The sequence below is a fragment of the Balaenoptera ricei genome, chromosome 8, assembly GCF_028023285.1.
Source record: "Balaenoptera ricei isolate mBalRic1 chromosome 8, mBalRic1.hap2, whole genome shotgun sequence".
Taxonomy (NCBI): Eukaryota; Metazoa; Chordata; class Mammalia; order Artiodactyla; family Balaenopteridae; genus Balaenoptera; species Balaenoptera ricei.
Genome location: NC_082646.1, coordinates 85623754 through 85648030, shown reverse-complemented (window position 1 = coordinate 85648030; position 24277 = coordinate 85623754). Strand labels below are relative to the sequence as shown.

The 24277-nt window shown below is 40.4% G+C and overlaps 1 protein-coding gene across 5 annotated transcripts in view; it reads left to right on the top strand.

Moving 5' to 3' along the window:
* The window catches only part of MPPED2 (metallophosphoesterase domain containing 2), a 173756-nt gene that overhangs the window by 37655 nt on the left and 111824 nt on the right, over positions 1–24277 (top strand). For 4 of the 5 annotated variants that reach the window (XM_059931302.1, XM_059931306.1, XM_059931303.1 and 1 more), the window contains one exon: positions 10982–11163. The exons of the other annotated variant lie outside the window; for it this stretch is intronic. In XM_059931302.1, coding sequence (XP_059787285.1) covers positions 10982–11163 — 182 coding nt within the window. The remainder of the gene's footprint in view (positions 1–10981; positions 11164–24277) is intronic. 5 annotated transcript variants of the gene reach the window in all.

Here is a 24277-nt window from a genome sequence, read left to right as displayed (position 1 = left end):
TATAAGGCCACTAATTCCATTCATGAGGGTTCCACCCTCTTGACCTAGTTACCTCCCAAAGGCTCCACCTCCAAATACTATTGTATTAGGGCTTCAACATATGAACTTTAGGGCAGGACACAGACACTCAGTCTGTAGCATCAGATTAGTGATAAAAAATGGAGACAGGATGAAGCTACAGGAGCTGTAATCATGTAGGATGTTGTAGTTCATTTTTGACTACTTCTCCAGTCCTCGTTTACAGTATACTCATGGTAGTTTCTGTTTGTAATATCATCAGGTTTCTATTGCCTTTCCTTCATATCCTCTCCTTTCTGTTTTCACTGGGCTTGGCTTTATCATCATATGCGTAGATTTTTACAGTTAATTTCAATTCAGCCTCCTTTCCTTTAATGCCCCCCTCCACCCCCATCCCCATCACCCTCACATCCTGCAGGGGCCACATCAGTTTTCCTAAAGCCAGCTTTCTTTGTGGCCCCTTGCACCTTTCAATGAGTGAAGGAGGAGGAAGTTTTCCACAGCCTCCAGGACTGGTTCAGGTCCCACAGTCTGGCTCTCTGTGGTGTGATCCCCAATGCCACCAGCCTTTCAAACCTCCCACTGCTCATTGACACAGTGACTCTGCTCTGGCCATGCCTCTTTACTCACAGGTCCCTGAGTAAGCTCAGTGTTTCCACGCAGTGCCCACTGTTCCTTGGACAGCCCTTCTTTTCTGCCTGACTTTCCAAGTCCTGTGCTTGTTTAAATCCCAGTTCAAATTCCAGTTTTAGGCCACTCTCATGCCTCTTCTTTCTAAGCCTAAGATCCTTTGTCCCAGGCATTTGAAATTGACACTCTACCTTGTATTCCATGCCCACTGTAATGTCCCCTGTCCTTCCTAGCCCTCAAGCAATGCCAGGCATTTTCTCCTTTACCCCACAGTACCATGCACATCCTTGATTATAGTACTTTGCAAATTGTTTCATAAATCACCTGTTTACATATCGCAGAGACCATCTGGGACTTGGCTTTAGCTGTCTCCCCAGCACTTAGCACAATCTGTGGTTCAGAGAAGGCGCTTAACAAATGCCTGTGAAATAACTAAATGACTGAGCAGGAATCAGGCAGGCCAATAAACATTTGTTGAAGACAGGCATACCTACCTAGTTTTATTGTGCTTCACTTTATTGCGCTTTGCAGATACTGTGTTTTTTACAAATTGGTGGTTTGTGGCAACCCTGCGTTGAGCAAGTCTATCGGCACCAATTTTCCAGCAGCATTTGGTGACTTTGTGTCTCTGTGTCAAATTTTGGTAATTCTTACAATGTTTCAAACTTTTTCATTATTATTATACTTGTCATGGTGATCTGTGATCAGTGATCTTTGTTGTAACTATTGTAATTGTTATGGCGCGCCACAAACCATGCCCCGTATAAGAAGAGGAACTTAACTGATAAATGTTTTGTGTATTCTGACTGCTCCACCAACCAGCCATTCCCCTTTTCTCTCCTCCTCTGGTCTCCTTATTCCCTGAGACACAACAGTATTGAAATTACAACAGTTAGTAACCCTGCAATGGCCTCTGAGTGTTCAAGTGAAAGGAAGAGTCGCACGTCTCTCACTTCAAATAAAAGGCTAGGAGTGATTAAGTTTAGTGAGGAAGGCATGTCGAAAATCAAGATAGGCTGAAAGCTAGGCCTCTTGCACCAAACACTTAGCCAAGTTGTGAATGCAAAGGAAAAGTTCTTGAAAGAATTTAAAAGTGCTATTCCACTGAATACATGAATTGATAAGAAAGTGTAACAGCCTTATTGCTGAGTGGTCTGGATAGAAGATCCAACCAGCCACAACATTCCTTTAAGCGAAAGCCTAATCCAGAACAAGGCCCTAACCCTCTTTAATTCTGTGATGGCTGAGAGAGGTAAGGAAGTCACAGAAGAAAAGTTTGGAGCTAGCAGAGGTTGGTTCGTGAAGCTTAAGGAAAGATGTCTCTATAACACAAAGGTGCAAGGTGAAGCAGCAAGTGCTGATGCGAAACTGCCACAAGTTATCCAGAAGATCTAGCTGAGATAATTAATGAAGGTGGCTGCATTAAACAACAGAGTTTCAATGTAGGTGAAACAGCCTTATATTGGAAGAAACGCCATCTAGGGTTTCCATAGCTAGAGAGGAGAAGTCAATGCCTGACTTCAACCTTCAAAGGACAGGCTGACTCTCTTGGTGGGGGCTAATGCAAGTGGTGACTTTGAGTTGAAGCCAGTGCTCCTTTAGCATTCCAAAAATCCTAGGGCCCTTAAGAATTATACTAAATCTACTCTCCCTGTGCTCTATAAATAGAACAACAAAGCTTGGATGACAGCACCTATGTTTATAACATGGTTTACTGAATATTTTAAGCCCAGTGTTGAGCCCTACTGCTCAGAAACAAAACAAAACAAAACATTCTTTTCAGAATATGACTGCTCATTGACAATGCACCTGGTCAGCCAAGAGCTCTGATGGAAATGCCCGACAAGATTCATGTTGTTTTCATGCCTGCTAACACAGCATCCATTCAAGTTTGTGGATCAAGGAGTCATTGTAAGAAATACATTTTGTATGGCTGTAGCTGCCACAGATAGTGACTCCTGTCATGGATTTGGGCAAAGTAAATTGAAAACCTTCTGGAAAGGATTCACTGTTCTAGATGCCATTAGGAACACTTGTGTTTCACGAGAAGAGGTAAAAATATTAACAGTAACAAGAGTTTAGAAGAGGTTGATTCCGACCTTCATGGATGACTTTGAGAGGTTCAAGACTTCAGTGGAGGAAATAACTGCATATGAGGAAATACCAAGAGAACTAGAATTAGAAGTGGATCCTGAAGATGTGACTGAATTGCTGCAATTTCATGATATAACTTTAATGGATGAAGAGTTGCTTCTTATGGATGAGCAAAGAAAATGGTTTATTGAGATGGAATCTACTCGTGGTGAACATGCTGTAAAGACTGTTGAAATGACAACAGAGGATTTAGAATATTATATAAACTTAGCTGATTAAAACAGTGGCAGGGTTTGAGAGGACTGACTCCAGTTTTGAAAGAAGTTTTACTGTGGATAAAATGCTATCAAACAGCATTGCATACTACAGAGAAATTATTTGTGAAAGGAAGAATCAGTCGATGTGACAAACTTCATTGTTGTCTTATTTTAAGAAATTGCCACAGCCACCCCAGGCTTCAGCAGCCACTCTCCTGATCAGTCAACAGCCATCGGCATCAAGGCAAGACCCTCCACCAAGCAAAAAGATTACAACTCACTGAAGCTCAGATGATAGCATTTTTTTAGCAATACAAATTTTTTTTAAATTACAGCATGTACATTGGGTTTTTTTATATAGATATAATGCTATTGCACACTTTATAGACTAAAGTATAGTGTAAACATAACTTGTATATGCACGGGGAAACCAAAAAAATTCTTGTGATATTCGCCTTATTGTGGTAGTCTGGAATCGAACCCACAATCTCTCTGAGGTGTGCCTGTCATGAACTGACAGATCAACTGCAGAATCCTTAAAGGAAACACCCTTGTTGCTTCTTTGTCTTCCTAGAACTTGCCATGGCACCTGGCATGTAGGTAGATGCTTAAGAAATCGTTCCTGACTGACTACCTTACTGACTGTGTAGAGTGACAGACCTTCAGTACAGTGTCACGTGCCTTTTTTTTTTCAAATGCAAAGCCAGTATCCAGAAGTGTAAGCCGATTAACCTGGTTGTTAGGTTAAAAGAATAGGAAACATTTAACCCCAGACAACACATTTCCAGTGGGATACTTATGACCCAACCATATGCCATCTGAGAGACTTCAGTGGCTCCTACAGTAGCTGGCCTGACGGGCACCAAAAGCCCTCCAGTGGGACCAACAGAAGGACCAGGAATTCCTATCGCGTGCAGTGCGCGAAGAATTAAATTGTTACCACTTAATATTCATTGAATGTCAGCGCTGTACTTTTGTACTAGGAAAAAATAGATGAGACACGAGGCACACTCCGTGCAGTGGGCTTTGTTAGCTCTAATTAGTTGGTAGTAGAACAGTGATGATACAGCAGTTCAGCAGTTAAAGGAAAGCAGTGCCCTCGGTACAAATGTGAGTATATTTATGCATCTGGTTCTGTTATGCTTCCTTACTGTGTTTCAGCACCGTTACTGTTCTGGGGCATGATGGCTAAACTGGGAGAGTTTTACCAGCTCAGAGTTGTAGAAAAACAAGAACAGCCCCATTTCTGAAGGAACTATTTAAATCCCACATCCTTTAATTTTTGTTTTATTGTGGTAACTGGGATTCTGGCTTCTTTGTTCTCTTTTACACTGGAAATACCTGGGAGCTCCATCTATGGTCCTAAATTGCAGTTTCACTTCTCTTTATATGTAAAGTCTGGCTAATACTGATTATATTTGGATGGGTCCGGACTGTGTTCACCTTTGCATTGTCTGGAGACCAGAAAGTAAAATTGCAAAGAGAAAGAACAAGTTTTAAGCTGCTTGCAAGACGGACTTGTTTCTGAGGTCTTGCACAGATTCCTAGTGGTGTAGGAACGAAGCAGCTAGTCATCTGGGCATCATTTGGTCCTGCCCCTCTTTTCATACTTGAAGAACAGAGGCTATAGGAGGGAAAGTGACTTGCCCAGGGTCACATAGCTAATTGATGACCAATGTAGTTGGGGTGCAGGAAGGCCCTGGACACCACAACCAGAGCTCTTTTTAATGAGGCTTGTCTCTCGACTAAAGTAGCCCCTCTAACGACACCTGTATTTGGAAACATTCACAATCAGTCTGACCTGACATCTCTGAGCATGAGGAACACTCTTTATCTTTACCAATATTCTAAAAATCAAATTTTATATTGCTTATTTTCCCTATGAACTATAACGTGCAGTTTTTGAAGTTTTAAGAGACTCCATTCAACTGGACAATGTACATAAGAATTGAGGGTGTCAGTGTATGGAGCCCTAAAACTTGGATAGTTTTGACAACGAATTCAAATAATTTTGAGCAGTCTCACTAGATATTAATGGCTACAAGAGTTTAGGTGGTTGATTTGCTCTCATTTTATAATTTTTATCGTCATTTTCTCCAAGTGCAGATACATTTTTCGGTTCCTAAATTAAGTTGGTAGAAAGAGAAGTGAATTGGAAGTTAGAAAACTTGAGTTCTAGTTCTTTAGAGTGGACAAACCTGAAAAAATGTTAATACTTACGTATTTCTTTTAATGTGTCATTGAAAAATACAACATGTATCCACGTCATGACTTCATAGATGATACTGTTTAGGGCAAAACTAAAAAAAAAATTGTGTAAAAGCTGTAAGACGCTTAACAAAAATTAAGTAATAGTGTACACAGAAAGGCAAAAACTGTGAAGAGGATATTCAAAGAAGAGAAACACAGGATTAGATCATCTCTGAAGCCCTTCCAAACTAAAAATTCTGTCACTGTACTAACTTAAGCCTGGTATTTATTTATTCATTGTTTTGCTGGCAGGTTTTGCATATCTTTATCAAACAGTCAAGTGGAGAAGGGACTGAATTCTTATGTCTAGGGCGGATGGTGTAACATCACAAACCTAATTTTAACTCTCACACCATCTGAACTTTCAGGGTAAAAATGAAAGCTTTAATGTCACATTCGAAAACTTTTTAAAGTCAGTGGAATGCATAAGCACAACATTGGGGTTTTCAAGTGGAATGGGGGATGATAAATGCATAGAAATCCTGTTAAAATGTTTTGTAAGGGTTATAGTCTATCCTGACGCTGAATTATAAGCTAATTGTGTACATAGGCTTTTACTGCACTCTCGGCCTAAAGAAGAAATCCATGTCATAACCAACCACATGATTACAGCTTTTCTGAAGATCTGTCAATAGGACTTGCAACACTGTGTACATTTGTTATTGGAAAAAATATCAAATATGGCCAGAAGAGGATTCCATAGTGGAAGCAATAATATTATCATATTAGTTTTTTGTGGGTAAAAAACTCTAAGGGGTCAAGATGGAATAAATGAGAATGTTTTATTTGTTTGAATAGGCCATGGGATATATAAACATTTGACAATCAAGCTTTAAGAACAAGATTTGAGGCTTGGCACAAAACCTGGAGACTTAATTGGAAAACCATTTAAGATGTTAACTCAGGCCTCCCCTAGGAAAGTCCTCCAGGGCGTCCAGCTCTGTTGGTTCTCCATCGCCTGTACTAGCATTTGTCTCGGATAAACAGCTCACTGGCCCAGGAATCCACGTGGCCCATGAATTCTGACACTATAGATGGAGGGGTTCTGACCAATCGGCTTGTATTCAGGAGATCACTAGGATTCTGGGGGCACTTGACATCCTATCACGCAAGGAAAACTTGAAGAAAATGTGGCCGCTCAACTAGGTTAGGGAAGATTTCAGGGGATTGTAAAACATGTCCTCAAATATTTGAAGAACTATCAAACGGAAAAGAGACTGAATTCTTCTTTGCTATTTCAGAGTGCAGAACTAGGATTAAGAAGGAAGTGACAGGAAGGAAACGAATGTTTTTATTGACTGTGGATTATGTGCCCAGTGCTGTGCTGGCTGTTGTTTGTGTGATCTCCTTTAATTTCACCAAGTTGTGTGGTAGCTGTTATTATCTCCTTATAACAGAAGGAGAGATGGAGGTCAGAGAAACTAACTACTACTACTAATAGTAGTAAAAATATTACCACTGAATTTAAAAAAACAAAACAAAAACCCTAGCATTTATTGTCTGCTGTGTGTCAGGCACTGTTCTAAGTACATTATTCTTGAGTACACTATTTGCACATTATTCTTTTTCATCCTCATGGCAGTCCTATGAGTACCTCATGGCAGGTACTATTTGTATACTCATTTTATTGGTAAGGAAACCAAGGCACAGGAATTAAGCACATTGCTTGGTGTCACACTGTTAATGAATGTGGAGTGGGATTCTGAGCCAGATTGTCTGGCTTTATAGCCAAACATGCCCCACCCTTACGTCATTCTGCATCTTTACTTTCAGAGCATGTGCTGTGTGCCAATCTAGTGCCTGACAATTTATATCCTTATAGTAATATAATAGACTAGGCGTTATTAGTCCCATTTTACAGATGAGGAGAAAATTGAGGCTAAAAGAATGAAATAACTTGCCTGAAACAAATAACTCGGCCAAATTGTTACTCAGTCTTCAGGCTCCAGGCCAAGTCACTTTGGACCATGCTCAGCTTTCTCAGAGTTTCTGGATCGGAAACTTTCTAGCAAGTAGAGCTATCAGTAACCAGAATGGGCTGCCCTGGGGGAGGAGAGGGGACTCAGGAGCTCCCCTTCTCAGGAAACGCTGGAGAGAAAATTTATGTCAGCTAGGCAGGGAAGGGATAGAGGAGATTCAAGCTTCATATGAAGAATTGAACCCGATGCTCCCTAAGGTTTTGTCCAGCTCTGGGATTTTATGATGCTGTGTTTTCTTCTCATCTTCCCATGTCATCTTGTTTTCCCCTGGGTGTACTCAGATGTACGTGCAAATCTCAGTCTGCTATTTGAATCTAGCTCTGGGGGTTAGATTGCCTTGGTAAGAGACTCACTTGCTAGGATATTTGACATGATTCCCTAGGGAAAATGTTAGGTCATGTGAGAAGTCAGCAGCATAAGCAGTACGCGGTGAGGTTGTTAACTAAGAAGGAAAATGCAGCGGAGGGTCTTACCACAATGTGAACAGGTAGATCTTCCCATAGCAGTCAGGGTCTCCCTTAAACTTGCTTTCACAGGAAAATGTTAGGCTGTCTTGCCTTTTTCAAGTCGTTTACCTAATGCCCAATTTGGAAATAGTCGTTTCCCTAGGGTTGTCTCAACTTTCATTATATCCATGGCAACTTGCCTACTCTACTAGATATCTTATCTTCAGCTCCGAATGTCTTTGGGTGGAAATGCCTTCCTTCCTATGACCCCCCAGGTGATACTTGTCATGTTATTCAGTGTGGCTCTGACAGGCTGCACCATCTTGTCTTCCTGTACTTAGTCCTGTGCGTAACAAAGAACATCAGTGTCTCTGGGTCAGGGGATGTCTGTAAATTCTGCATCTGCATCTTTATATCCCCCAGTTCCCCAATCTTCTACCTTGAGTCAACCGTCCATATCTCTCCCCGACATCTACTAATTGTTTCTCTTTGATGACATTAGGTTGGTGGTATTGATGCATGGGCCCTCTCAGCCCTCCTGTGTCCCTCTGACTCATTGTTTTATTTCAGCTGAAAGCTGACAAGACACATTTTTCTTCCTTCTTCCTCTCCCCTCTTTTTTTTTTTTTTTTTTTTTTTTAATCCCTTGGCCTTTATTTCACTGTTAATGATGTTGGACATTTGAGTGTTTCTCTGGAGGAGGCAGGAAGGTGGGGAAGGATGTTGAAGCCACTCAAAAATTGACTGGTGTTTCAATAGTCATAGAAAGTGATCGCCCAGCAGAGAGCTAAAAAACATATCATGTACCACATGATGATTCACTTCTCTAAACTGAAGAGGTTCATAGCATATATCTGTGCTCCTTTCTGCTTTATAAATTCAAAATGATGACCCTGATGTCCCTCTGATAAATTCAGATGGACTCCTAAAGGATTTTTATGCAGTCGTTGTGCCCATAGCTTAGCTGAGTTGTGGAAAGAAAGAAACGGGGTTGTCTATACTTTACCATCAGGATGAGAACTGAACTGGAAAATAAAGATATATAAATATTGAATTTATTCATATAAAGTCCAGTGGTTGATGAATTTTCATTCAGATGTTGGTAGTTTCAGTATAAATGTGCACAGTCCCATTCTAGCGAGTATCTTAACTTTAGGTATAAGAATAGAATATTACGTATCACTTTCAGAGGGTGACACAGTCTGCTGCGGCAGGGAACAGTCCTTCATTCTCTGGAAAAACTACTTTTAGAAGATAGGCAATATCAATTGATACAATTAGAATCACTGAGACCGAATATAATAGAGTCTCAGTAACGGAAAGGCAGACAAACATTTTTATACATATTTTATTTTTAATATTTATTTAGTTTTATTTATTTATTTGGCCGTGCCAGGTCTTAGTTGTGGTACGCGGGATCTTCATTGCCGCATGTGGGATCTTTAGTTGAGGCATGCGGGTCTTTTAGTTGTGGCATGTGAACTCTTAGTTGCGGCATGTGGGATCTAGTTCCCTGACCAGGGATCGAACCTGGGCCCCCTGCATTGGGAGTGCGGACTCTTAGCCACTGGACCACCAGGGATGTCCTTATATATATTTAAAAAAATCAACATTGGATATAATCAGGAGGGTTTCCAGGTTACTCATGAGATCTCAGTAGATTAGTGAATTTTCTCCATGATAACAGCATTGTTAATTTCTAACCTTTACAGGAAAAATCCTTTTTTTTTTTTTTTTTTGCAGAACTTAAACTTTCTTTTTGGGTTCCCAGTGAGACTCACTGCATTCACCAGTTCACAGTCCCTCCGTCCTTTCTGTCTTCTTCCAGCTCTCCTTTCTTCTTCCTTACTTTCCTTCTTCTCTGACAAAGATAAAATAAAATTAAAAGGTTAACCATTAAAGAAATGCAGGACTATCCAGGTTGTATACTGATGTCTTTATTTCCTTCACGAAAATTGCCATTGTTAAAACAGATTGTTTCTTTTTTAAAAAGTGGAAAAAGGGACAAAAAATTAAACAAAGCCTTTAGAGGCAACATGTACAGGGAGTCTTGTGTTGAGCTTTCCCTGTGTTCTCTGCTGCATTTTAATGACCCAGGGTGGGGCGGTGATATGAAATATTGTTCCTCATTTAACGTTTTACACTCTCATCTCCACATTGTGTATTTGCTTCTCTTGTGACCTTTTCGTTGCATTGGTAACTACTTCTTTTCACCCATAATCCAAAGTAAGTGTATCTTCCTGCAGAGAAATTACAGGAAGCTGTCAGTGTAGAGTTAATATAGTTAAAGCACCCTTAACTCTGCTATAAACCCCTTAAATAATTAAAACTGTATGCTTGAAGAGTCAGATTTGCATTTCTTTACCAAGTTTATTTAGCACACTTTGTTACACTCAATTAAATGAGAATGTTCTGTTTCACTTTCTTTGCTTCGGGTGGATCATTTTGCCTTTTGATTCTTGTGCCCTAGTGGTAATTTCACAGTGCTTAGGTCTCTAAAACTGTACATGTATTAATGCATATGTAGATCTATACACACCCATTAAAAGGTTTGCTATTTGTACTGAATAGAATCTTTGCCCAAGGCATTTGAGCATTCCAAGTAACCTAAGGTGTAACTGGGACCGCAGATAATTCATGGTGGTAAAGAAGGAGCTAGACAGAGTTGTTGGAACATCCAGTGTTTTATTTAAAAAGCCCTGTTACTTCGGCATCACCTTCCATCCCCACAATTTGATTTGTGAATCTCCCTGCGAAAACAAGAAGATAAAAGGGGTTGAATGGTTCTAGAAAGGAAATTAAATATAAGTACTATGTCTCTTCACATCTCAGTTGGCAAAGCATGTGCAGAATGTTCTTCATAAATTAGTTCATTGCTTAAGTTATGCATGTTTAAGGAAGAATAAATTAGTTATCCATTTCCTAATGAGTAGTGGGATCAATTGGAGCATGACGAGAGAGAAAGGAGCATCATTTTACTTCCCCAGTTGGGTTCAATATCCCTAAACTTCACCATTAATCACTCTCTCAGTTTCCTGAGTTATTTCTGACTCTACGTGTAAGATAGTCTGGCCTTTTAATTTTCCTACCAGGTAAGTAAGACTATTTGAATTTGCCCAGTGGGTTTGTAGACGGGAGATGCTGTCTCCTTTGCACCCAGAAGTGTTCCTTGTTACAATGGGCACTTCTGTCTTTGCATCGGTTTGTCTGGGTGTGTTCACGGATAACAGTCAATATGTATGTGCGATGACAATTACGAGGGTTCTAATATGTTTAACTGTTATGGGATCTGTTATGTCTACTTTAGGGTCGACCCCATCCCATATGACACTCCAAAACCAGCGGGCCACACGCGGTTTGTCTGCATCTCAGACACACACTCCAGAACAGATGGTATCCAGATGCCTTATGGGGACATCCTTCTCCACACAGGCGATTTCACCGAGCTGGGACTGCCCTCAGAGGTTAAGAAGTTTAATGACTGGTTAGGTAAGGAATGATTGCGTTCTGGCGCCCCCAATTAACCTTTCCCGTCCGAGTGTCACTCACTGCGTCCTAATTGAATTAGAGCACTTGGAAGCCAGCTCAGCCATTTCTCGTATGAAATGCGGTGGTATCTAGCTTTAATCCAATTCTGTTAATTAAAGATGAATTTTTAGATATTTAATTTTACTGTGCATCCTTTCAGTGCCTGGCCTCGGTGGCTCTGGGGCAAAGGGATGGAAAGCTTTGAAACCAATCTCATCTCACTCATTCTGCTTTAATGAGGGCGTTCACTGGCACACATGAGACGTAGAATCATATTTTTAACTCATTGGCTCTGCAATCTTTCCCAGATATTATGAGTGAAGACCTACTAGTAAGAGACCATTTCTAAGGAATGAAGGAGGATGTAAAAGCCCTTATATAAAGGGAGGGTCCTAGCACAGGGCTGCTTGGGGGCAGCTTTCCCAAGTGAACCAGAAGGGTGTCCTAAGACCCCTGAAAAGATAAGATGTCCTGCTGTAAAGCTCCAAAAATTTGGAATACGAAACCACCCTCCACTCTGTGGAAAGGGTAATAGCAACTTTGTGGTTTCTGTAGAGGCACCCATGGGTCGGGGTTATGGGAAAAATGTTGACTCCTGGGTCAGGCAGTTGCCAAATATTAGCATTACAAGGCAGTCATGGGGTTATTCATAGCGAGATTAGATGACAGATCTTTTTAGGAATCCTCTTAGACGAGGGAAAGGAGTGTAAGGGTTCTGAGATTTTAGAATCTCCAAAGACACTGAAGAATTACAGAATAAAGAGTAAAAATCACTCCTCAAGAATAATGTCATGAATAATGTGTCAGCCAACAAAAATTACTCGGGAGATTTAAGCAGAAACTTGAAAATTCATTTTTCCATAAAACTAAAGCAAGGTTTGAGACATTTTTAAATAATTAAGTGATAAAATATATGTGTTAATGGAAAACAATATTCATTAAAAACAGTTAAAATATTTTAAAAACGATGAGCCTAACTATAACATAACTATTTTGAGTTTTCCTGTGACCTTGCACATCTGTCCACCTTTTTATAAAGTTGACATCAGAGTACATATCTGCTCTTTTACTTTTGTCTGTTTTCATTTGATAGTATTGGTAAGATTTTAATTGATTTTGCATAACTTCCATATTTATCCTTTTTGATAGCAGTATGACATTTGTATTGTTCTGTATTTTTATTTAATAAGACATCCCTCTAAAAAATGAACATTTAAATTGATAACAATTTTTCTTCTGAAGCTAGCACCGAAATGTGCGTTTTCATTTGTATACATCTTTTTTGCTTCTATTGACTTATTTCTTAGGGTAAAATACTGTATGAGTTAAATTACTAAGTCAAAGGATATGAAATTGTTTATGATTCTTGCTGTACATTGGCATCTTGCTTTCCAAGGGGATTGTAGCTGTGTACTGAATATACCAATTTTACCACGATCTTGGCAACATTGGATATTGGAGATTTATATTTTGTGCTGTTTCAGTAGGTATTCAGTCATCTCACTTAAAACAGCAAGATATCTTAAATATCATTCGGCATAATCTCATTTTTACAAATGACTCAGATACAGAGAAATTAAATGACTTTCGCAGAGTCTCCTTGTGGTAGGGCTGGGCCTATAATCCAGATCTTCTCACTCCTCTTTTGCATCTGTCAAATTTGCTTTCAAGTACTATTATCTCTTCATTTTAGCAACTTGTATTTATGAACTATTAGCAGACAAAATTATTTGGGGTTGAATTTTGACAGTTTTAAACTGTTCTGTGACAACTGAATCTCAACACAGAAATGATCTCGCTGCATTGACAATGTTGATTTGTAAAGGGGTAACCCTGTGGGAAGCGTTTACAGAAATAAAAGACAGGATAGATCCTGGTTATAATCTTGTTTAGCCACTGACCTTGGGCAACTGAGTTAACCTCGCTTTTCCCCTTGGTTTCCCTCTGTAGAACGAAGGATTAATACCACCTGTCTTTCTGGTTTGTTGTGCAGATTAATCAGTAAATGATTGCAGCTAGGAAGTTTTTGTGGGCCATTAATAACTGAATGGGGAATGTGGAGAAGGAACCATCAACAGATATTTAAAGGGTAAAAACAAGAGGAGGTCAGAGGAACTATGTAGTAGAATGGAAGTAAACACAGGGAGATTTTATAAGGGAATGTACTCCATAGATGGAAAAGTGCCATAAATAAGGAAATAAAAAGGTAAAGAAATAAAATGCTGGGGTCCAATTGCAAGGTCAGTTCCTTCTCGTCCCATTTCCCCTCTGATCTCCTGAGGCAGGAGGAAGAGCTCTCTGCAAGGGACGCAGAATGTGAGGCTGAAGGGAGCCCACAGCGGGGTAAGGATAGAGAAGTTTGGAATCCCATAGGGAAAGCCCAGAGTAGCTCAGTTACCCCAGCAACCTCAGCGTGCTCCAAGGGTGAGAGATGGTGTGTGATGACACTCTACCACTTGGCTCAGTTGGGAACTTTTCACCTGAAAAGAGTGCTTCCAGCAACAGCTGCCAGGTGGCCTAGGAGAGTGGAGTCAGGGGTCAGATCAGTCTAGGGCTTTTGCCATAACAGGGCATTCAGCTCTCACCAGAATGGTTCCTCACAGATTTGGCAGGCACTGAGATCCAGTGAACCTCTAACTGATTTCCATCTCTCCCGTCTAGGCCACCCTGATTCTTGGTAACAGCTCGACCATCCCCCAGGCTCCCTTACTTTCCCAAAAGGCTAATCTATTTCGCCTATAGACTAGGCACTCCTTCTATCCCTAGAATATCCTTTGAAGATTGCTAATGTTATCCGCATTTTACAGATGAGGAACCTGGAGCTCAGCTGGGCTATCTTACCTGAGATCATTTAGCAGAAAAGAAACTCAGAGAGGTTAAGAAATCCATCCAGATTCACTCAGTGAGTAAACTTGGGGTTGTCTGACCCCCAAGTTATTAGCCCTTTCCCATTCCGTGGTGTTATGAGTGGGTTTATGGCAGCTAGGAAGCTTGCAGACTTTAGGCTTGAATTGAATGTGGTAGCTTCCAGCAGCTTCATGTGGAAGTTGAGTAGCTATTTGACCACGTGCTGTTATTTTAAAGATGTAGTTAAGCTCTGCCCATCTTGAATCTCACGCTGACCTACCAGCTGCAGGGGCTGAGAATCCCATCACGAGTTCTGTGTTGGTTCAGACATGATGAGTCCCTGGTTAATTTGTACATACACCACCTGGCAGGAGGAACACACGACGTTATTAATACAAAGTAGTTTATGAGATAAGCAGGCGGCACAGGGTCATAAGATGATAGGACCCAAACTAGGTACAGCCAAAGGTTGGAAAGGTAATGCAGCCTGTAATGATTACGAGCATCTGGGAAGAGCCTGTGTTGAATTCCCTGCCTTTGATAAGTTGCTTAAACTCCTGAGCCTTGATTTTCTCATTTGTAAAATGGGCCTAATAATAATAATATACCCCATGGTTGCTGTGGGAATATACTCTGTGATAAAGCTTGTACCATTCTTAACACACCCCTTGGCCTCTGGACTTTCAATAGATAGTGTAGAGGGAGACAACAGAGCCAGCGGCATAGAATGCAAAAGGCAGAGACTAGAAAGGACTGGCGCCATAGATTTAAGAGGAATTTAGAGTGTAAGAGGGAGCCCAAAGAGGCATAAGAATAGAGGCTGAAGACAGGTCTCCCTCTTAACAATTAACACTAGTGGGACAGAACATTGGGACTGTAAGAAGACTTGGAGGTCCCACCTCCTCATTTGATGGAAGGGGAAACTGAGACCAGAGAGATTATATGAATTACTCAAGGTCACTCAGGTAATTCATGGTCTTGTTGGGACTGAGACTTGTATTATCTGTGGGTGGCAGGGGCTAGACGCCGTACCTCTTCCCCCACCCCTCCGTTACACGTATCATTTCATGCAGTCCTCAAAATAACTTGTGAAGTAGCTTCTATGACTTATGAGTAAGCTATTAGCTTCTTTATTACTTAGGAGGAAAACTGAGCCTTGGTGAAGTGAACTTACCTAAGATCACATGACTAGGAGGTGACCTGAGGATTTGATCTTAGGTCTATCAGACTCTACTTCCCACGTGTGTTCTCCTATCTTTCTCTATTCCCAGTCTGGGGCTTGGGATCCCTGCTGGAGGGACTATATCCTGAGTAAAATGGTGGTTTTTTAATAACTACCTTTCTAAACATGCACACTAACACATATATAGGCTCAGAGCCTAAGGTGGGTCTATGTCATTTCTCATATGTCACAGTTGTGGGAAAGAGATATAGATAGGTCTTTGCTAAAGAAATACTTTTTTTAAAATAATTAATTAATTTATTTATTTTTGACTGTGTTGGGTCTTCGTTTCTGTGCGAGGGCTTTCTCTAGTTGCGGCGAGCGGGGGCCACCCTTCATCGCGGTGCGCGGGCCTCTAACTGTCGCGGCCTCTCTTGTTGCGGAGCACAGGCTCCAGATGCGCAGGCTCAGTAGTTGTGGCTCACGGGCCTAGTTGCTCCGCAGCATGTGGGATCTTCCCAGACCAGGGCTCGAACCCGTATCCCCTGCATTGGCAGGCGGATTCTCAACCACTGTGCCACCAGGGAAACCCAAGAAATACTTTTTAAGGTGATAGTTAAATGCTATAGTCCCATTCATGTGTTAGTTCAGATATGCTTCAGGGGTGTCATGAATGAATAGGCTTTGGTGAGATGAACTGGGATCCTAGCTACTCAACCATTATGGCATTTTCTTTTTTATCTTGGCAAAAAAGTATCTCAGTCACAGACTAGGCTTAAAAATAAACTTGCCAACTATAGATTAATTGCCAGTTAAAATGTAATTGTTTTTATTGCTAGTACATTCTAAACCACTGAAATGCCTGAAGGCACCTTTTGTGAGTCAGTGGGTCGTGTGTGGTCTTCCTTCACTTTGCCCCTATGGTCTTCCTGTGTCTCTTTGATGTTCTTTACTGATCACTTGATTTCATCGCTCCTGTCCTCTCATCTTTAGAATATTTGTGGTAACCTTCTTCTTGAATATGCATGTATGCCCATGGATGCTGCACAAATGGAGATCTTATCATTTGATTGCACACCCACCTTCATATTTCCAACTTTCAGTTACACTCACACCAACTTTCTTCCCATCCCCCGAATGCACATGCCCTTCCACACCGCTTTCCTGTTGCAAACCCTGTTCCCACTTCCTGGAATGACCTTCTCCTCCAGGAGAACTCCTTCATCCTTTATGACTGGTTCTTTTTCCCTTAACACATTGGTCAGGCATCTGTGCAGCCCTTCCCGTGGTTGTTATGCCATTGTTTCCTTGTCTGTCCCCTGCCTAATGAGTGCTCCTCGTACACCCAAGTTCTGAGTAGGGCCTGGAACATAGTCAGTGCACACAAAGGATTGTTCAATCACTGAGTGAATGAATGAACATAAAGGATAGGACTTTTCTTCTGCCTGCACTTTTGGCCAAAACTTTAAAATTATGTTGCACTGTATATAAAATGTCCTGCCCTGCCCTTCCTTTTCCTTTTTGTCCTCAAAGTATGTATCCAGTTGGCCATTGTTAGTGATTCCTATATACTGTGCAGAAATGCTTGAAAAGGGTTTGTGGTGGTTGTTTTGTTTCCTGTATTATAATTAGAAAGACAGCTTTCTGGGGTGGCCTGTTCTTTTAGCTGAAAGTTGATGTTTAACAATCTCGTCACTCAAAATCCCTTTTAACACAGCACCAATGCCATGAAATTAAAATTATGGCTTTTCTTGGGTCTCAGTTGTCATTTAATAGCTCTGAGTTTCAGTTTCTCCAGGCCTAAAAGAAAGAATGAAAACGCTTCCTTGGAAAATCTCAAGAAAAGGGTTCTTTGTATTTGTAGGAGCACTGTATTAGGCACAGTTATAACAGAGTGTGACTGTAGCAAACATCCCAGATCATAGACACACAAACTGATTTTGCCCCTTTCAGAATAATCATACTGGGAGAATGTGTTCCTCTTCCAGTGATCTTGCTATTGGCCCAAAGCTTTGGAGCTGGTCTTTGGGAAAAGCTTTCACAGCCTGGGCTATTTATTTTATTCTTATAATACATGTAATGTTCATTCCTGATAACTTAGAAAATAGAGATAAGTGAAAGAAGATAACAAAAGTACCCATGGTCAGAGATACCACTGTTAACATTTTTAAAGAATGCTTTCTGTTGAATAGAATAGGGTGATTCTATACAGAATGTTTTCTATTGATACACACGTACGCATACATATACGTGAGTGCTTTTTACCAACATAGAGATCTTACAGTAATACTGTTTTGTAGTCTGTTTTTCATCTTAACAATATATCAAGAACAACTTTCCACATCAATAAATATGACTAAAATACTTTTTCCGAAAAAAGCACACTTTCGATATAAATAGGATACACATGTTATAGAAATTCAAGTTTTTGACATGTGCAAAGTAGAAAATATACATTCCTCTGTATAATCCTGTCTCCAGAGTAATTACTATTCAATGTGTAGCATTTGAGAAATAGTTCTACTTTCTATTTTGAATATCCTCAATAACAGCAAGTCTTTACCCTCTAAGTGTTTTTGTTTAAGGAATTTTTTTTTTTTCCTTTTCACAATTTGTTGATTTTATTTTAACCATCCTCATCCATGTTCTCTGCTGCTATAATTGTCAGTCTCTACACAGATGACCATTTCTCAGCAGCCCATTTCTCAAGGTACACAGCAGATGGTTCTGAGGACTCTGGCCCTTGCTCTGTAGTTACTGGCTACACTGGTAATTACTTGAAGTGGTGAAGTTTTCTAGGGTTCTTGGTCCTGGGAGGACTGTTTTCATTCAGTTTCTTATTCATCCTGTGAGAATGGCTGAACACTATTGTCCTTCTTCTTCCTTTAGGATTTCATGAAAGGATGGTAGTTATTGGAGAAGCTTTTTTTCCCCCTGAACTCCCTTGAAGGGCCCTGTTTCATTTCATGTTGTCTTAGCCTAGAAGGGCAACAGAGTGAAACCAGAAGGACATTGTTTTAGGGGAAGAGGTTAGGGACAGGACGGAAACGCAGGCTTCGCAAGAAGGAGTACAAGATGAGAATGGTGTTTGTACCACCAAGGGCAAGCAGGAACCTTGGAGGGAAGGGAACCCACGGGGAAGAAGAAGAGAAGCATGGGTAGGGTCATTTGGCCTTGCCACCATCTCTGTGTAAGGAGTATTTTTAAAAGTTAATAGAGCTATGCATATTGTCCTGTAACTGTAAAAAAAAAAAATTACAGCACAGCATTCAGCTGAATGGGTGCACTCTGGCTTATTTAGCCAGATCTTTACTACTGGACGCCTATGGTGTTTTCATTTTTCTTTATTATTATCTGCACTGGTGTGATGAGCATCCTTCTTGCTCTCTCTCTGCAAACATCCTTAATTTATAGGATATCTTCCTATAGGTAGAATTGTTGCTTCAAATGATATGTACTTTTAAAAAAGGGTTTAATATGTATTGTCAAATTTCCCTATATAAAGATTGTAATTTCTTTCTAATACTCTCAGTAGTATTTGGGAGTTGGTGTCACATATTTTTGAATATCCTCAGTGGCAGAAAAATCTTCACCCTTTAAGGGCTTTTTATTTTTTATTTATTTATTTTTTTACCCCCATAGAGAAGGTTACCTTCCTCCATTAAGGGCTTTTTAAAAATGACTACAGACTCTTTTTTTAATTATGAAAGCTTACGTACTCATTGTGAAAAAATGCAAATAACTGTACAGAAAAAAACCAAGATAACTACTCTTCACAGCAGGAGTGTATCCTGTCGTATGGTGTATGAATGCATGTGTGTGTGTATTGATGTATGAAAAGACAGTATGGTGTCAGGTTAAGAGTGTGAGTACCAGATTTAGTCTGCGTGTGTTTAAATCCTGGCTTCAACATTGTTAATTTTGTGATCTTCAATTTATTCATCTGTAAAAGGAAAGTTATTAATGCTTAGTGTATCTAACCTACAAGGATTGTGGTGAGGTTAAATATGATAATGGGTACCCAATGTGTACAAGTAGTGAATGGTCATTAAATATTACCTACTACCCAAGCTGCCATGACTCCCCCTTTCTGTCCTTCTGGTGAATTTCTCTTATTCCCCAGGATGCCAGAACTTCAGAGAAGGTAGCCCTACATTCTCTTGTGCCACAGTGACCTCTGGCCGGTGGCCCACTCTGCCTGTGGAGCATAGAAAAGGATGAGCACCGTGGCCTGCCTGGCCCCCAGAAACCTGGCCCTGTCTCCTTTCCCACACACAACACACAAAGACGTCTCCTTGGATTCTAATTAACCTGTGAACCACACCCCTGAGGAGGCCAGGCTTCAGTCTCCCGTCATCTCCCTTGTCTCCCTCCTTGAATCTGGCCCACTGACTCGCCACCCCTACACGTGCACACAGTGTCACCGTCTCTCCTGAAAACCATTCCTGCCCAGTAGTTCCTGTCTTACAAACTCCAGCACACCAGGCTTTAGCCAGGTTATCGATGGCAGATTTCAATTTATTTTTTAAACTCTTACGCATAATGCTTTCTAGGTGTGGTTTGCACATTTAAGGTTGGAGCTTGCGAAGTGGGCAAGTTGAGATATACCATTTTGAATAAAAAACAATGATGTGACATAATGGCAACAAAATAAATAAGTCATGGGTCTGTAAAGTACAGCACGGTGACTATAATTAATAATACTATATGCTATAGTATAGTGTAGTAGTATATACTATAGTATAGTTATACACATAAGTATTGCATATTTGAAAGTTGCTAAAAGAGCAGATCTTAAAAGTTCTCATCACCTGAAAAAAATTTGGTAACTATGTGTAGTTACAGATATTAACTAGATTTACTGAGGTGATCATTTTGCAATATATGCAAATATTGAATCATTATGTTGTACACCTGAAACTGATATATTATGCCAATTATGCCTCGATAAAAATAAGTAAAAACAGAACAAAACAATAACGTGACATAATGACAACTGCTTTCTAGTAAAGTGCCTAGCAGTTCCCAAAGAAAAGTTTCAGAAATGATTTGAGCAGGGGAGCCTCATTGGAATGTTTACAGCGATATAACTTTATGACCACTTAATAGTCACATCTAATAACGAGGTAAAGGTAAGAGGCTTTAAGAAGGGCAAAGAAGATGACTTTTCCCATGATTTATAGAGGAAAATGTGTGAGACAGTTTCTCAGAGCCTAGAATTCCCTGGCTCTTATTGTTTACAGTTTTAATATCAAAGAAGTTTCTTAATCTTCAGTTTGCTCACAAAAACAGTATCTGACATGCTGTACTCTTCAGCTTTTGACTCATAATGTGTTTTTCTCAGTTATCACCCTAGAGTTATATTTAATGGCTTCTCTTTCTGTTTAAATTTATTTATAGCTTCTCTTTCTAAGCAATTTCCCTAGGTTTATTTTTTCCTTAGTATGACATTCTAGAATAAAATTGTCTATGAGCTGCCTATATATTCTATCAGGTGGATGCAGAGATCCTGTTTTCCTGTCTGTAACAGTATAGGATGAGTATCTGTGTAATCCAAATAACAGTTGATTCATGCTTACTATTTACTTGTCCTTCTTTATATTGAAGAATCTTTTATCCTAAAGTGAATTACTTTATGAGTCAATTCATATATAAATACATTTTCCCAATAAGGATAATATTAACTTTAAAGTATAGGTCATTTTATTAAGTACAGTACTTAAAAAAAAAAAACCCAAACAGAATAGTTGAATATGCTCAAATAAGTAAGATTGGGTTTTGTTCCAATGGAAAGGATCATCAGTGACCTGATGACACAAAGGCTAGGTTGTTTCGTGACCCATGTGAACCTAATCCTCTCTGTTATGGCCAGCCATTTTCTTAAATTACATTAATTATACTGCTTCTAATTTATATGACATCTTTCCTCCAAAGGACTCAAAGTACCTTTGAGTATATTAGATCATTAATGCTTATAATGGTCCAGGGAAGTTGATATGGGCAGACAGTATTACACCTGTCTTGCTGATCAATGGATGGAGATCCAGAAAGGTAGAAGGACAGACTGGGGTCATACTGTGAGCCAATCCAGGAGCTGAGACGAGAGCTTTGAACCACTCTTTGAACCTTCACTTCTAAAGCTTCCTGCTTCCTCCTTTGCTGAAATATCCCCATCTCCTAAAGAGAAATAGACATGGCCAAGACACATATAACCATTACTTCATCAGCTTCACAGAAAAAAACCACATAAACACTGTCCTGAAATGGGTGAATCTTTCCTCACTTTACTGTTTGAAAATTGTATCACTATTAAAAATAAATAAATAAAATTTAAAGAGGAGCTCTTTGGAAATAAAAAAGTCCCCAACTTTTCCAAACCGTCTGGCTAAGAGGCAATATTGAAGCCCCAAACTGTATAATCCTAAATCTGGACCAGGATCCTTGTATCCCAGAAAGTGAAGGGACTTCATCCTCAAAGGATTATTTGCATGTGACCTCCTCTAGACCAGGTCCTGCTTTGTGGGAGGTGCTGAGAATGGAGAAGGGAACAAGAGAGCAGTGTCACTGCCTTTAGCGTCCAGCCCCTGATGGTCAGTATTATTTCCCTGATTTTATAAATTAGGCAGCTAGAACTCAGGGAGTTTAAACATCTTTTACCCAATTTTGCACAGGACTAGGGGCTTTATCTTCTGCCTGGGTGTGATGCCATCCTGCACTATTTCTACATATCAAAACCTGGGAGATTATTCTCATTCTTTGAGGTTGTATTTGTGGCATGGAGTCCTGATTTTATCTTAATCTGTTTCTCTCTCCAGATACTTGCATTTAACTGGAGACTAGGTATTTTGCCATAGATGGTAGAAGGTACACAGATACCTCAAAGATGATGTATCTCAAACCGAATTAGTATCTCCTCCAAATACTGCTCATTATCCTGAATTCCCATTTCTGATTCACATGACCATTAACCCAGGCTCCTAAACCTCCTGTATCTAAATATGACTATGTTTTGTCAATTTTCCTTCTTGAGTGTCTGTTGTACCTAAAGAAACTGCCAAGGCTCAGCCTACCATTCATTTTCCTGGAACTGTTTGATAACTAATGCTTACTGAGTACTCACCATTGCCTGACCCTTTACAAGAATTAACTCATTTAATCTTCGCAACATTCAGGTGGGTTGATACTGTTATCACCATTTTTACAGATGCAGTAGAGGCACAGGACCCTTTTCCCATAGATTATGCCGTCAGACTCATGTTTTCTGGAATGCATTTTAGGAACCATTTACTGATGGAATAAAGTCTGTTATGCCATTCAAGGCTCTTCATGAGCTGGTCCAATCTATCTGCCCAGCTTCCCTCCCCAACATACTTCTCTCCACCCTCTCTTTAGCTCTTTGGGCTTATGTCATATCTTTTCTCTCTTGCTAGTCCTCCGGCCACAGACACATGCTGGTCCAAAGTCGTTCCCACCTTATCCATTTCCTGGGTCTGTTGGTCTCTGCTCAGACCTCCTTGGTGAGATCTTATTTTTCCTACTTCTGTGTCTTCTTATTTATTATCAGTCTTCCTCCACTGGATGCAAGCTCCATGAGGGTCTGGACTTGTCCCATTTACCACTGTCATATCCTCTATACCTACAAGAGTATACCTCTGTGCAGGAGCTGCTCAACACATGTGCGCTGATTGGTTGGGTAGAGGAAGGAAAGCAAGCTCCATGAGAGCAGGGGTGTGTCTCTCTGCTCCTTGTCATTGATGAGGTCGCAAGCATGGTGCCATGTGCATAGTAAGCGCTCAACAGATTTTTGCTGAATAACTGAATATTTGCTCCTGTGGGTCCCACTGCCTGCCCGCCAACCTTGTTCCCTTTCTTCTGTGAATTTTGTTCATTCTTTAAGGCCCAATTCAAAGCTTACCTCTGTTACGAAACTGGCCCTGCCTTCCCAATTGGTCGTCATCTTTTCCTCCCGTCCGTATGGTGTTTAGACCGTTAGCACACATTACTCAAAGGCTTCTCATCTCCTCTTTTGATTGTGAGTCTCCTAAGAGCGTATTTCCAGCAGAGTCTTTAGCAAATAAAGACTCTTTGATAAATGTTTGGTTTCTTCGCTTCCTAGTTGTATTTCCATGAACAAAATGCATTGCTTCCCTGATATTCAGCCACCTCTTTTCCCCAACAAGGAGAAATAGAGTTGTGAGGGTAACGTTTGAAGGACATCCTCAGAAGATGTCAAGTGCCATGTAAATGTTAGAGATGATCATTTTATTTTAACATCACATCACGTTCTTACATCAGAAACCTTCGAATGGATTTCCAGACCCCTCCACAGGTTTCTGGATAAAGACAGTCATCCTTGTACCCAAGTGACCCCGGGTTTGGCTTTGAACTTGCTGATACTGCATAGGTCATTTCCATTTCAGCTCTCCCACCTCCTCCCAGCCCGCCTGCATATTGTCTCCTGTAATCTTTTTTTCCAGCTGTCCCCTGGGTTTTTAACCATCATTTTCCTGGCCCTGAAGCTGCATGGAGAGTCAGTTCTGCTTTTAGTCTATCACTCGACTCGCTAATTCATGACATCCTCCCTCTCCCCCTTTGACTGATAAATTTTTATTATTGGTTTTGCGTGCGAGTCTTCAGGGTTTCACTCTGCCTGACCCCTGTGGTCACTTAGTGATTACATGCACCAGCTGAGGTAATTTATTCACTTTGTTTTGGTGTGAACACGTCCCATGGGTCTTGTAACTGCTGTAATCACTTGACCCTACTGACTGTTAAATGCCTTAAACACAGTTATTTTAAATTTATAATTGTTTTCATTAAAAATCCCTTATAGTAACTTAGCTGACCTTGCTGTCAACTTGGCATAATGGGCAAGGGGGGGGGGAATGAAAATATTATGATGCAAATAATATAGTACTCATCAGAGATAACACGGCAAATCATTAGCTCACCCCACGCATGCTCACTTGGAGTCATGCAAGGAAGATGAATGAGAAGAGGACATAATTGTAGCACTGTCCACGTAATTCAGTTCAGCCATTCCTGCACACGGGGCAGGCCACTGGC